The sequence below is a fragment of the Gekko japonicus genome, unplaced genomic scaffold (assembly GCF_001447785.1).
Source record: "Gekko japonicus isolate JY-2015 unplaced genomic scaffold, Gekko_japonicus_V1.1 scaffold55, whole genome shotgun sequence".
Taxonomy (NCBI): Eukaryota; Metazoa; Chordata; class Lepidosauria; order Squamata; family Gekkonidae; genus Gekko; species Gekko japonicus.
The window spans coordinates 2,093,609-2,106,371 of record NW_015160837.1 but is presented as its reverse complement, the minus strand read 5'-3'; the positions used below and the strand labels follow the sequence as shown (position 1 = coordinate 2,106,371).

The following is a 12,763-nucleotide window of genomic DNA, read 5'->3' as shown; positions in this document are numbered from 1 at the left end:
TGTCAGTTCTTTATTCACATTTATTTTAGCTCTTTGTTCAGAATAGATAGCTTCAATACAATTTCTAAAATGTTGTCCCGCTTCAATCTTTTCCATCATCTGGTGCATAAAATTCCAATTAAGATTGTCAAAAGCTTTTTCTGCATCAACAAACAGAAAAGCTACTTCTTTTTCTGGGTGCTTTTCATAATATTCAATTGCGTCCATTACTATTCTTACATTGTCTCTAATCTGCCTTTTGGGTAAAAAGCCCGCTTGATCTTCAGAAATTACCGTTTGTAAATAGTTTTTCACCCTTTCTGCAATAATTTTTGCAAAGATTTTATAATCGTTGTTCAAAAGAGATATTGGCCTGTAGTTCTTTACATTTGTTGAATCTTGTCCTTCCTTTGGAATCAAAGAAATAATTGCTTCTTTCCATGAGTCCGGCACCTTTTTGTTTTCTCTTATTTCGTTGGTTAAAGCTTCCAGGACCGGGGAAATTTCTTCTTTCATCTTTTTGTAGAATTTCGCTGTAAATCCGTCCGGCCCAGGCGCCTTCCCCAACTTTGTCTCTTCTATTGCCTTCATCACTTCTTCTTTTTGAATTGGACCATTTAATAAATCTTTGTATTCCTTACTTATTTTTGGTAGTGGAATCTCCTTTAAATATGTTTTAATCTTCTCAAGATCAACTCTAGTTGTTTGGAATAGTTTAGCATAATACTTGAAGAAACATCTCTTTATTCCATTAGGATCAACGAACTCTTTTCCATCTTCTATTATTTTGGTTATCATTCTTCTCTCTCTTCTAGCCTTAAGTTGCCAAGCTAAGTATTTTCCCGGTTTGTTCGCCCCTTCAAAAGATTTCTGTTGTAACTTCTTTAAATTCCAATACATTTCCTGATTCCAAGTCTCATTCAGTTGTTCCTTCAGCAACTTTAATTCTTTAATAATTTGCTTTTTTCCAGGCTTCTTTTTTAATTCCTTTTCTTTCTGAGCAATTTTTTCTAACACTTCTGTTTGTTTTTGAAGTTTTTCCTTTTTTTGCTTCACGTTTTGCGAGATGAGAATTCCTCTCATCACCGCTTTATAAGCATCCCATACAATCTGTATCGGTGTTTCTTTATTTAAATTTTGTTGAAAGAATTGTTTCGTTTCTTCCTTTAACATCTCAATTACTGTTTTCTTATCCAACAAGTCTTCATTAATCCTCCACAGAAAGGGTTTTTTCCTTTCTGTGGAACTCCATACCACCGGATTGTGATCTGAATTACATCTTGGCAAAATTTCAGTCTTATGTGTTTTCATTGATAATTCTTCAGACATCCAAATCATATCAATTCTGGAAAAAGAGCAATGTCTATTGGAATAAAAAGTAAAGTCTTTCTGCATCGGGTTCCATTTCCTCCAAACATCTTCTAATTTTTCTTGCTTAACTAATTCAAAAAAATTCTTTGGCAGTTTTCCGCTGAATTCGTTGTCCTTTTGTGGTTTTCTGTCTACACGATCTATTGTCCCATTAAAGTCTCCGGCCATAATAACTTGCTCATAAGTCAATTGTTGTAATTGGTCAGTTATATCCTTAAAAAATTTTTCCTTTGCTCCATTGGGTGCGTACACGTTGATCAACAATGTTTTTTTCTGCTGAATCATTAATTCCACACCCACGTATCTGCCATCTATGTCCTTAAAAATTTCTGTAGGTTGTAACTCCTTCTTCACATATGTCACAACTCCTTTTTTCTTGTTTGAGGCCGCAGAACAAAATTCAATTCCAAATAAAGCATTCTTTAAATATTTTATATCCTGTTTTCTAATATGTGTTTCTTGCAAGCATATCACGTTGCATTTCTGTTTCTGTATCCAATGATTGATTCTTTTCCTCTTGTTTGGTGAATTTAATCCATTAACATTCCATGACAACAATTTGTACTCCATTATGCGTTTTATTTTAAAGTTCTCCAAAGACGTCCGCATTGTCCGCCTTAAATTTATAAAAGTCCATCATCGATCTGATCTGAATCCTCCCACCTTGATACGTAAAGGATAAACCTTGTGGAATCTCCCATCTATATCTGATGCTCAAAGCTCTGAGTTTGTCCGCCAAGGATTTATACCTTTTCCTGTCTTGCAGTATTGTTCTTGGGAGTTCTCTCATCACCATAATTTTGTTTCCCTCTATTTCAAAAGGGACGGTGAATTGCTTCTTGAATATCTCCTCTGTTGTTGATCTTGTTACAAATTGTACAATTACATCCCTTGGTAAATTCTTCTTTTCTGCAATTCTGGAGTTCACTCTATAAATCAAATCAAAGTCTGAGTCCATTGACCCTTCTTCCTCGCCCAAAAAAGCCGTTATCACTTCCATCATTTTTTCTTTTAAATTCTCATTCTCTGTTTCCTTAATGCCTCTGAATCTCAGATGAGTCTGCATCCTTCTGAACTCCATCATTGTCTCTGATCTTGTAATTTGTTGAGTCAAAGAATCTTGTTTCTCTTCTATTTTTTGTATCTTCTCCTCTGTCTCTGTAGTCTTGGTTGCATTTGCTTGAACATCCTTCTTAACTCCTTCCATTTCTTGCTTGATTGAAGTTATTTCTGTAGTAACCAGTTCCTTCAATGCTGTTATGTTCTTCTCTTGGACTTCTTCTAGATGTTTCAGATGAATCTGAGTTTGCTTCTCCAGTTGGTCCCCCAATGTTTTTTCTATCTGCTCCCCCATGGCTTGTATTGCCTCTGTCATTCTCTTCTCCATTGCTTCCATGGAGGCTTGCATCTCTTTTTTCTCTCTTTCTCTTGACATTTTGGGGGTTGAAGTAGATCCAATCCTAGGTCTCACAACCGGTTTAAGTTCTGGGTCTGAGTCGGCTCTTTTCTTGCCTCTCCTGGTCTCCGTCTTGGCGATTTCTTTCCAATTCACAGATTCGCAAAATAAAGCACTCTTCTAGATGATAAGATTTAGTCCTCCATGCCTCTCTGTTTACGCTTTCCAAAGACCCTTAGAAATATATTAAAAAAGCAAATTTAGTTGAAGTCCTCCTCAAAATGTCGGGCGCAACTTCTCTATGGTAATTTCATGTAGAGTAGGTCAAATTGATACTTTGCAGGCCCTTCCTTCCGCATACAACTCACTTCCGGTCCGGCACCTTTAAAAGTTCCACTGTCTTCCTTTCGCTAATGCCCGTCTAGGAATTCAACTTCCTGGATGTTTCACACGGACCTCTTTCTTTGTGACACCAGCCTGCTCTTCCCACGCTATTGTTCGTGAGTTTCGATTTTACAGTTGCGCACACGGCTCCATCTTCACCACAGGAATGTTAAACAATAAGCGTTTTTACAGTTTTTAAAGGCTTCAATCAACTTTTTTCTCTCCGGAATCGGATTTCTGGGATTTACTATTCATTTTCCGCTCAACCGCTTAATTCAAATTGACTCCAAACTCAGTTCAGGTAAGCGGCACGTTTTTGTTATCTAGCACGTTCAAAACGGGTTTCGCATTGTTTCTTTTAACTCACAGTTGTTGTCCCTCTTCAAAGAAGTCTGCTGACGAAGAATTTATGCCGGTAATCCGGCTCGATCGGCCACTATAGAGTTGCTTGGCACTTGCCTTCTTCGTGGGAGGAGGTCAAAGCCCAATTCAGCTTCTTCCGAAGCTGGATTACGCCAACCTCACACTCCCTCTAGGGCGCTGCTGCCTGCTTGTCCCCCCCCCTCGCTGGGGAGTGATGCGTTGGGCTGTATATTGCCCAAACTGTCAAAAGTGGCCGTCGCTCGCTTCGCACGATTGCGAAACGCTTCAGTCCTCCATCTTAGCTAGACCGGAAGCCACTGATGGCCATTCCTGACACAAGCTGTATACGTGTTCTTTAGTACTGGAATCACTAATAAATCAGTTATCTTCTTCTGAAGCCCTGTGTGGTGTGACCTGCCTAAAGACCCTGACACCAGCAAGCCCAGCGCAGCTCCAAGCTTCTGCTGCTGGGCCTGTTTGCCTTCTCTGTGTCCCTGATTCACAGATGGGGACCACACTCCACTATTAGAATATAAGATGATGATGATATATGTACATACACACTCACCTTTGAAATACTGACCACTGAGATAATGTATACGAGGCAATGTATATGAAGTGCTCGCATAAATGCATGATGATGAGAAGGATATTGTTCCTAATCATATTAATAATATTATTAACGACAGCAACAACAAGGATACAAGTCAATCAGTGCTTGTGTTGAGATAAACTAGATTTGTTCAGCTTTCGTTTGATTCTCCCCAGTAATGCTATCGGAACGGTGTTCTTCAAAGTCAGGAATGCAGTATGATTTCAGGTTTCTCAGTTAGTGATTTTCTCTAAATGGCCCCCACACATGTGAGCTATTGTTTTATTTCTGCTCACCATCTCAGGCATGAAGTTGCAATGGAAGTTAAGAAATAAATAATGCACGAAAAAATTTAGAAGGTTGCTCCGTAGCGATAACCGTGGCCATCATGTTACTTTCTGCTTTCCATGCTGTATAGACGATGGGGTGACAACTGGAAAAACCTACACGCTTTCTTTCCATGCACAAAGGAAGCCGAGGCTCGCCCTTCAAATCAAGGAAGTGGATGAATACGGTAACTACAGCTCACCTCATTTCAAGGGAACTGCCTTGTGTTATAAAGTGAGCAAAGAAGTCATAGCCAAGAACGTGGTGCAACCGCTTCTGCCCCAAGACTACCAACACCAGGATCCTGTTTGCAAATTGGCTCTTACCTTGCCAAAGGTGCGTTTCAGAAATTAGTGCTTGACCTATTGGGTGTTGTAAATAAGAAGCGGGAGACTGACCAGTTATGAAGGTGCACAGAGAGTTTATATAGTTATAAAGGTGAATATATACAAAGATATTTACAGGCTATTGTACAGCATGTCATGCCTTAGTCTATGAGAACTAAGTCCCCCATCCAGTTTACTAAGCTGATAGCTATTATGCTAAACCCCAGCCAATCTCTAACAAGGTGATGTAATCACTAGCTCTAACAAGCCCTGAAAGAGCAACACCTGCTAGAAAACACCTGGCTGTAATTACATGGCATGACAGCTAGGTCTGACAAACAGATCAAACTGATCTATAGTAACTGCTTGCTACCTCTATCACTCTGACATATATCTCAGTACGCCTCCTAGGGAGCAAGAGTTACACCCAATCCTACTCTGAAGTAGCTAAACTGATCAGAGCACATACAGATCAGTCTGTAATACGATATGTTTGTTGGGTATGCAATTAAACCAAAGGGGGTTCGGTGTTCCTAGCAACTACACTACCAACTGGCTATTATTCAAGGCATAATGACACCCTGCATATTATATTCCTATGGGTAGTCACTGCTGCCACCACCCCTTCCTCCTTATCAAATTCCTGGATTTGATCATAAGCTTAAAGAGTTCCCAGGAACTGCCAGCCTCGATCTGCAGATGCAGATGAACTGAGCTCTCAGGCCATGAAACAGACTTACTGATTGTGCCGTTCTCCAACAGAGAGTCAGCAGGACGCTTAAAAGGGCATTTATCTCAGAGCCTGGCTTTACAGTGTCCCCTGGTGATTGAAATGTAGCCTTCTTATTCCCCCCCCCCCATTCAGATCATACAGGGAAACGAGGACTCTGTTATTGTTGCTGATATTGGTTTTCCAGAATGAAGGATATTCTGGCTTCTCGTTTGCTCTCTGGCCACATAGGGCCTCTGCAGGCTGCATTTTGAGAAAGCTTTGAGACCTGTAGAGGTTTTAGGAAGGTTCCTTCTAGCTCACCTCTGCATGTGGTCCCTCTGCCACAGAATGACCCTTTGAATGTCCAAGGAGTAGCAGTAACACACTGGAGCCAAAATAGTATTCTGAATGATCCAGGTGCTAAAGCTGTATTAGAACTAGTCCTAATGACTACAGTTGGCTTCAACTATTTGCAGTTCTTCATCTTGCTGAGGAAATCATAGCAGTTGCACCCAAAAAATTGCTAGCTTTAGGGGGTGGTCACACGCGCAAGATAAAGCGGGGGGGGGAGCAAGGCCATTTCCTCCAGAGAAATTTGATCCGCAGTTGTGCGATCACACAGTCCTTGGAAGCGCCGGGCACAGCCCGGCACTGCGTGATCAGATGCAACTGCAGGTAAGTCGGGGTTTGTTTGTTTGTTTGCTGTTTGTTTCCAATGCGCTTAAACGAGGAATCGCTGAATCGCATCTCTACACTGATGGCTCCCTATGGAGTTTGTGATGATGTGTACACTGCGGAGGGGGGGAAAAACAATGACACAGAGCCTGATCAGACCATCTTAACGCCATGAGAGCACACTGGAGTGATCAGACACGGGAAAGTCCATCCGTGGCCCGTCGCAACCCCAGTTTCCCCAGTGTCTTTTTAATCTGCCTCTGCAGTGGAGCAGAACAGGTTGCCAACAGGTGCGGGGCACTTCCCAGATATTCGTGTCTGATCACGCCCTTTAAATCCGCCTGGCATTCACGCCTATGGTGGGTCTAATTGTGCATATGATCACGCCCTTAGATACAGATTTGAAGAAAAATCCATCTTCTAAAAATCAAATCCAGCACAGGGAGAAGGGAGACAGCAAGCCTGCTTAGTGGAAGATTCTGGAAGATTCCCAGATTGTTCATTTGCATCCTGACTCCTTTCTTTGCAACAGCCCTGACCTGATCTCAGAAGCTAAGCAGGGTCGGCCTTGGCTAGCATTTCGAAGGCTGACCTCCAAGGAATACCAGGGGTGTGACACAGAGGCAGGCATTGGCAAACCACCTCTGAAACATCTCTTGCCCTTTAAAAAAGTCTAGCTTGCCACCTAGTGGTGCCGAATGTTAAAAGGGCTAGAACCTCTGGCTGTCAGACAGTCTTAGGATCTCCTGGCAATTCTACTGTCACAGGCTGAGCTGGGCCGAGAGACGGGAGTCATGTCCGGTCCAAGGTCATTGACAGGACAGTGAGAGCTGAATCTCAAGTCTGAGAGAGTGGTCATCCGAAGCGGGGGTCAGGAAGCCAGGAATCTGAACACGAGTGGGGTCTGAGAACAGGAGTCGAAGTGGATGCGAGGTCCGCACGGAGGTGACTCGTTGCTTCCATGGAGAGCCCAATCCTGAGTGGGAGCAGGGGTCATTTCGTAGAAAAAGAGGTGCAGGAGCTCATTAGCATAACTCATTAGCATAACTCATTTGCATATGCCACACCCCCTGACATCACCGGAAGTGTGTCAGAAGGCAACACCCACTGCTCAGGCTCCACTGGACTGTTTTGGATTGCCAGATATTGGGGGGGGGGGAATGTGCAGATCTGCCCTCACAGAGGAGGGAGAGCTTGTACCTGAATAAAACTTGGTCTTAAAGGTGCCACTGGACTGTTTTGGATTGCTAACTATGGCGGGGGGAATGCACAGATCTCCCCTCACAGAGGAGGGAGAGCTTGTACCTGAAGGCAGACCGGGGGTGGGCCTCTGCAACTTATCTGGCTGCTTTTTGCTCCTCGTGGCCTGACTTCGGGCTGCTGGGAGCAGGGGGCGGGGCTTGTTGCATATGCCTGCCCCCTGGGCTCCTTACTGCCAGAGCTCCGCTCCTGTGCGCTCCCACAGGAAATGACCCCTGAGTGGGAGCTATGTAGGCCTCTGGCCATGCTTCCTTTGGTGGTGGTGCCACTCCTGCTAGTACTCAGGACTTGGCGCTCGCCTTCCCTACCAGCGTGTATCTGGGTGGATAAGTCCTGGTGAAGCCACTTCCTCAGCCAAACGACCCATGGAGGTGAGTCAGGTGGGCTTCCCAGTGGCACCTGTATCTCATCGGCTGCTGCAGGACCAGGTGCAGGAGTTACAGGCTTGGGCACTGGCAGCAGCACGCTGTCAACTTCTAAGTAGTCAGCAGGGCTAGCTTCTGGCTCTGGCAGTGCTGGTGCCTCTGGCTGTGCTACCAACTCACGGTCATCATCGCCCATGACCAATGCTCCCTCTAAGCTGTGAAGTCTTGTGAGCAAAAATTCTACTCAGTGAGCTACTAGGATTAAAGTTGTGAATGAGCGATTTAGATATTGCATAAATTAGTTTGCTCTGGAGCCATCCTTCCTGAGCTAAGACAAAAATGAGCTGGAGGCAGTCTGGTGTCGTGGTTTAGTGCGCGGACTCTAATCTGGGAGAACCTTGTTTGATTCCCCACTCCTCCACTTGCCCCTGGCTGGATGACCTTGGGCAAGCCGAAGTTCCGATAAGAGCTGTTCTTGAAAAAAGAGCAGTTTCTGTCAAGAACTCTTTCAGCCCCACCTACCTCACAGGGTGTCTGTTGTGGGGAGGGGAAGGGAAAGGAGTTTGTAAGACGCTCTGAGACTCCTTTGGGTAGTGAAGGGCGGGGTATAAATCCAATCTCTTCTTCTTCTTCTAAAAAACTGTGAGCTAGCTCACACTAACTCAGCTTAGAGGGAACATTGCCCCCAAGCCACGCCCACCTGCAGCCACCCCTCTCTTCCCTGCTAAAAGATTGAAAGGGCTTCGGCAGGCCATGTGCTCTCCACCAATCAGCTGAACATTTGGGATTCAGGCCTGCACCACTGCCTGTGGCAGTAACCTGGGGACGGGGTTTGGGGCCATCCCCACCCACCTCAAGAACACCCCCCATATCCCCCCGCCAGATTGACCAGGGGACCTGGCAACCCTATCGACAAGCGCCACCCTGGATGTGGTTTTATTTAATTTCTCTCTCCCTCAGTGGTAAATACTGAATTTATTTTCTTGTATAGAAAGATAAGATCATCAGCCGCCCACAAAGCACAAAAAGAATCTCAAGGGATTCATCCGGTAAGAAGTCTTTCATTTTGTTTTGTTGTGGGGGGGAGGGTGTATGTTTACCCAGAAGCAAGTCCTAGAGAAGAGAGCCAGTTTGGTGTAGTGGTTAAGGGCGCGGACTCTAATTTGGGAGAACCGGGTTTGATTCCCCACTCCTCCACTTGCACCTGGCTGGATGACCTTGGGCAAGCCATAGTTCTGATAAGAGCTGTCCTTGAAAAAGAGCAGTTTCTGTCAAGAGCTCTCTCAGCCCCACCCACCTCACAGGGTGTCTGTTGTGGGGAGAGGAAGGGAAAGGAGTTTGTAAGCCGCTCTGAGACAGCTTTGGGCAGTGAAGGGCGGGGTATAAATCCAATCTCTTCTTCTTCTATTGATTGGTTTGCCAGCTCTGGGTTGGGAAATACCTGGAGACTTTGGGGGGTGGAGCCTCGGGAGGCCGGGGCTTGGGGAGGGGAGGGGCCCCAGCAGAGCCCACACTCCAAAGCAGCCATCTTCTCCAGGGGAGCGGATCTTGGTCATCTGGAGGTCAGTTGTAATCGCGAAGGATCTCCAGGTGCCACCTGGAATCTGGCAGTCCTACCTATTGAGTCCAGTGGGATTTAACTCCCGGTAAGTGTGTTTAGGATTGCAGTGAGGCAGTTTGGTGTAGTGGCTAAGTGTGCGGACTCTAATCTGGGAGAACCGGATTTGATTCCCCACTCCTCCACTTGCACCTGCTGATGTGACCTTGGGTCAGTCACAAGCTCTGGCACAGCTGTTTCTGAAAGAGCCGTTTGTGTCAGAGTTCTCTCAGGCCCACCCACCTCACAGGGTGTCTGTTGTGGGGAGGGGAAGGGAAATGAGTTTGTAAGCCGCTCTGAGACTCCAAGTGAAGGGCGGGGTATAAATCCAGTCTCTTCTTCTTCTTCTTCTTCTTCTCAGTGTTGCAGTGTCAGGACCAGGGCTTTTTTTGTAGAGAAAGCCCAGCAGGAACTCATTAGCATAATAGGCCACACCCAACAGCAGAAACATATTAGCATATTAGGCCACACCCCTGACAGCACCACTCATTAGCATATTAGGCTGCACCCCCATGTTACCAGAAGTGTGGTCATTCAGCCACACCCACCTTTTGCTTCTTATTGTTTACCTTGTTTGTTGTCAACCAGGGCTTTTTTTGTAGCAGGAACTCCTTTGCATGTTAGGCCACACACCCCTAATGTAGCCAATCCTAATGAGTTTCTGCTGTTGGGTGTGGCCTATTATACTAATGAGTTCCTACTGGGCGTGGCCAACTCGGGAGCCAGCCAGAACTCCGTTCCTGCCCCAAAATAGCCCTGGTCAGGCCAGAACGAACTTTTAACCTAGACGACTTGTATGTGCAAACCCCGGCTGTCGCTTTGCTTCACAGTGGCATCAGGAATAAGAATGGAGGCTTGGGGGATGCTAATTTCCCCCCACCCACTTCATTTCTCTGTAGTTGCCCTCTACCCAGGTGCTTTTCGCTGATCTCTGCACTCTTGGTCCTTCAAGAGATGGTGGAGATTCGAGCCCGGTCTACACATGCACTCAACTGAGGTAGAGGGATCCTGATGTGGCAGAATGGACGACAGCACTTCAGGCTGCATGTGGATCATGCCCCTTTTGAATGCCCCCCTCCCGGTAAGAAAGCACTGGCATAATAGGTAGAATCGGAGGGGGACCCACCAGTTCTGCCAGCCTCCTGATTGGGTCTAGAGTCTTCCCAGGTCTCCAGACTACAGAGGAAATGGCCGTTCTGAAGGGTGGACTCCATGGCATCACGTCCCCGCTGAGCTCCCTCTACTCTGGGAACCCCATTCTCCCTAGTAGGGTCGCCAACTTCCAGGTGGTGTCTGGAGATCTCTTGGGATCGCAGCTGACCTCTAGGTGACAGAGGTCAGTTCGCCTGGAGAAACCGGCCACTTTGGAAGGTGGACTCTTTGGCACCCTACCCTGTTGAGGTCCACCCCTTCCCCCAAACCTTGCCCCTCTCAGGCTCCAATCCCCAAAATCTCCATGTAATTCCCAACCCAGAGATGGCAGCCCTACTCCACAGGCTCCAACCCCCAAAATCTCCAGGGATTCCCCAATCCAGAGCTGGCAACCCAGGGAGCCACAAGGACTCACAGGGGGAGAAGCTGCATTTCCTGCCCTTCATCCCCACTTGCTGCATCCTCTTGCTTCGTTTTGCATCCCTTCAACAAAAAAACCCCCATCTCCTCTCCCTCCTGTCCTTGGCCTGGGTTCCACCTTCATTATTCCCCGTACTAGCTGCCTTTTCTTGCCCCTCCTTCTTTTCTGTGGCTGCTTTCTGCTGGCTCTGGTTCCACTTCCTCTGCTAAGGGCTTTTCTGCATCCTCATTCTCCTCATTTGTGTGTTCCTGTTGCTTGGGGGGGGGGATTCCTGTTCCTCATGTGTATTGCTCCCTCTACTGGTTGATCTGATATTACACCACGTTATGTCCAGCATATCTCCCTGCAGATTTAAACTGCAGGTTTTTATGTTGGACATAAAGCAGTGTAATATTGAGTCAAGCACAAGAGGGAGATAATCACGTGCAGAAAAGGAAAATACCCACAAAGCAAACAGGAACACACAAGAGAATGAGAATGCACAAAAGTCCTACATCTCCTCGGCCATGTCCTCATTGTGGTGGCTTCTGCTACCATGCTGGGCACCATTTCAGGTTACTATCGCCATTCAAGAAGCCATCTGGACTCTGGGCTCTTTTCCCTTTGGCAATGCAGGCAGCTGTGTCGTCGCTTTTATTTTTAAACTCTTCCCTTTTGGGAAGAGCCAGTTTGGTGTAGTGGTTAGGAGCGCAAACTCCAATCTGGGAGAACCAGGTTTGAGTCAGCTCCTCCATATGCAGCTGCTGGTGTGACCTCAGGTCAGTCACAAGTTCTTTCAGAGCTGTTCTCTCAAGAGCATTCCTCGAAAGAGCTCTCTCAGCCCCACCTACCTCACAAGGTATCTGCTGTGGGGAGGGGAAGGGAGGGACTTTCTTCTCTTAAAATTCTTGGGCAAACATGCAGGATTTTCATTTTGCATGTATTTTTATCTGCAGGGTGGTCAGCCCTTTGTTCTGATAAAGATGTTTCTCGTCCAGCCTGCTCAATGTTGTGCTCATTTTCCATTTTCAGAGGGTTTTTTCCTAAGTTTCAGAAGCATTTAAAACTGCAATTCCTTCCTTTTTTTTTTTTTTAATTTAACTGCAATTCCTTCAAGTACTATGAACCGGTACTGTCCTTTCTAACACTTCGTTTGCCTTCTTGTGTAGTAGGCCTCAGTCGCTTTGAGGGTTTTTTTATATAAATACGGACTATTTTTTCAATCCTTTTAAATGTGGTTTGTCATTTTTTAAAAAGAGAGAGAGAGAGAGAGAGAGAGAGAGATCAGTATCTTTATGAGTTAATATTTTGACTAACAGAGGCATTGTGGGACAGCTTACTGCACTGGCTGTCAGGAGAGCTGTCGGAAGATAACGCCTCGTCCCTCGTGCTCTTCCTTCCTCTCCACCGAAGCACTCTTCAGTTTATTAAACTGAAGTGCCCTGATAATCGCACAGAGCAGATCTACGAGGTCCTGTGCTTCTGGAACAGAAACCTGCGGAGATCGGCCGACAAGCCCCAGCTCCTGACTCGGTATCTCTGTAAAATTGGCAGAAGCGATCTTGCCGAAGATCTCCGGTTCAGGTGGGAGAATAAAGTGTTTCCAAGGAACACTCTTTGGCTGCAAAGCTATATCTGAGAGCATTGGTATAAACCTGATTTCTTCGTTAGAGACAAAGAATCAATATAATTCTCTCCCCCCCCCCCGTCTCCTGCTATTTCTTAATGACAGGTTCTTTGCTGTAATTAACATTTCTTATAATTATATGTCTGGATGCTTTGTCATTGCCTTGGTAGTTCATGTCTCTACCAGGCCTGTAGCTAGTAATTTTGTGAGGGGGAAGCCTAGGATTGGGGGGGGGGG

At 45.7% G+C, this 12,763-nt stretch overlaps 1 protein-coding gene across 1 annotated transcript in view; it reads left to right on the top strand.

Moving 5' to 3' along the window:
- The window catches only part of DTHD1 (death domain containing 1), a 41,807-nt gene extending 29,269 nt beyond the window's left edge, over positions 1-12,538 (top strand). Inside the window, exons 8-10 of the mRNA XM_015418183.1 lie at positions 4,504-4,748; positions 8,742-8,799; positions 12,219-12,538. Coding sequence (XP_015273669.1) covers positions 4,504-4,748; positions 8,742-8,799; positions 12,219-12,538 — 623 coding nt within the window. The remainder of the gene's footprint in view (positions 1-4,503; positions 4,749-8,741; positions 8,800-12,218) is intronic.
- The last annotated feature ends 225 nt before the right edge of the window (positions 12,539-12,763 follow it).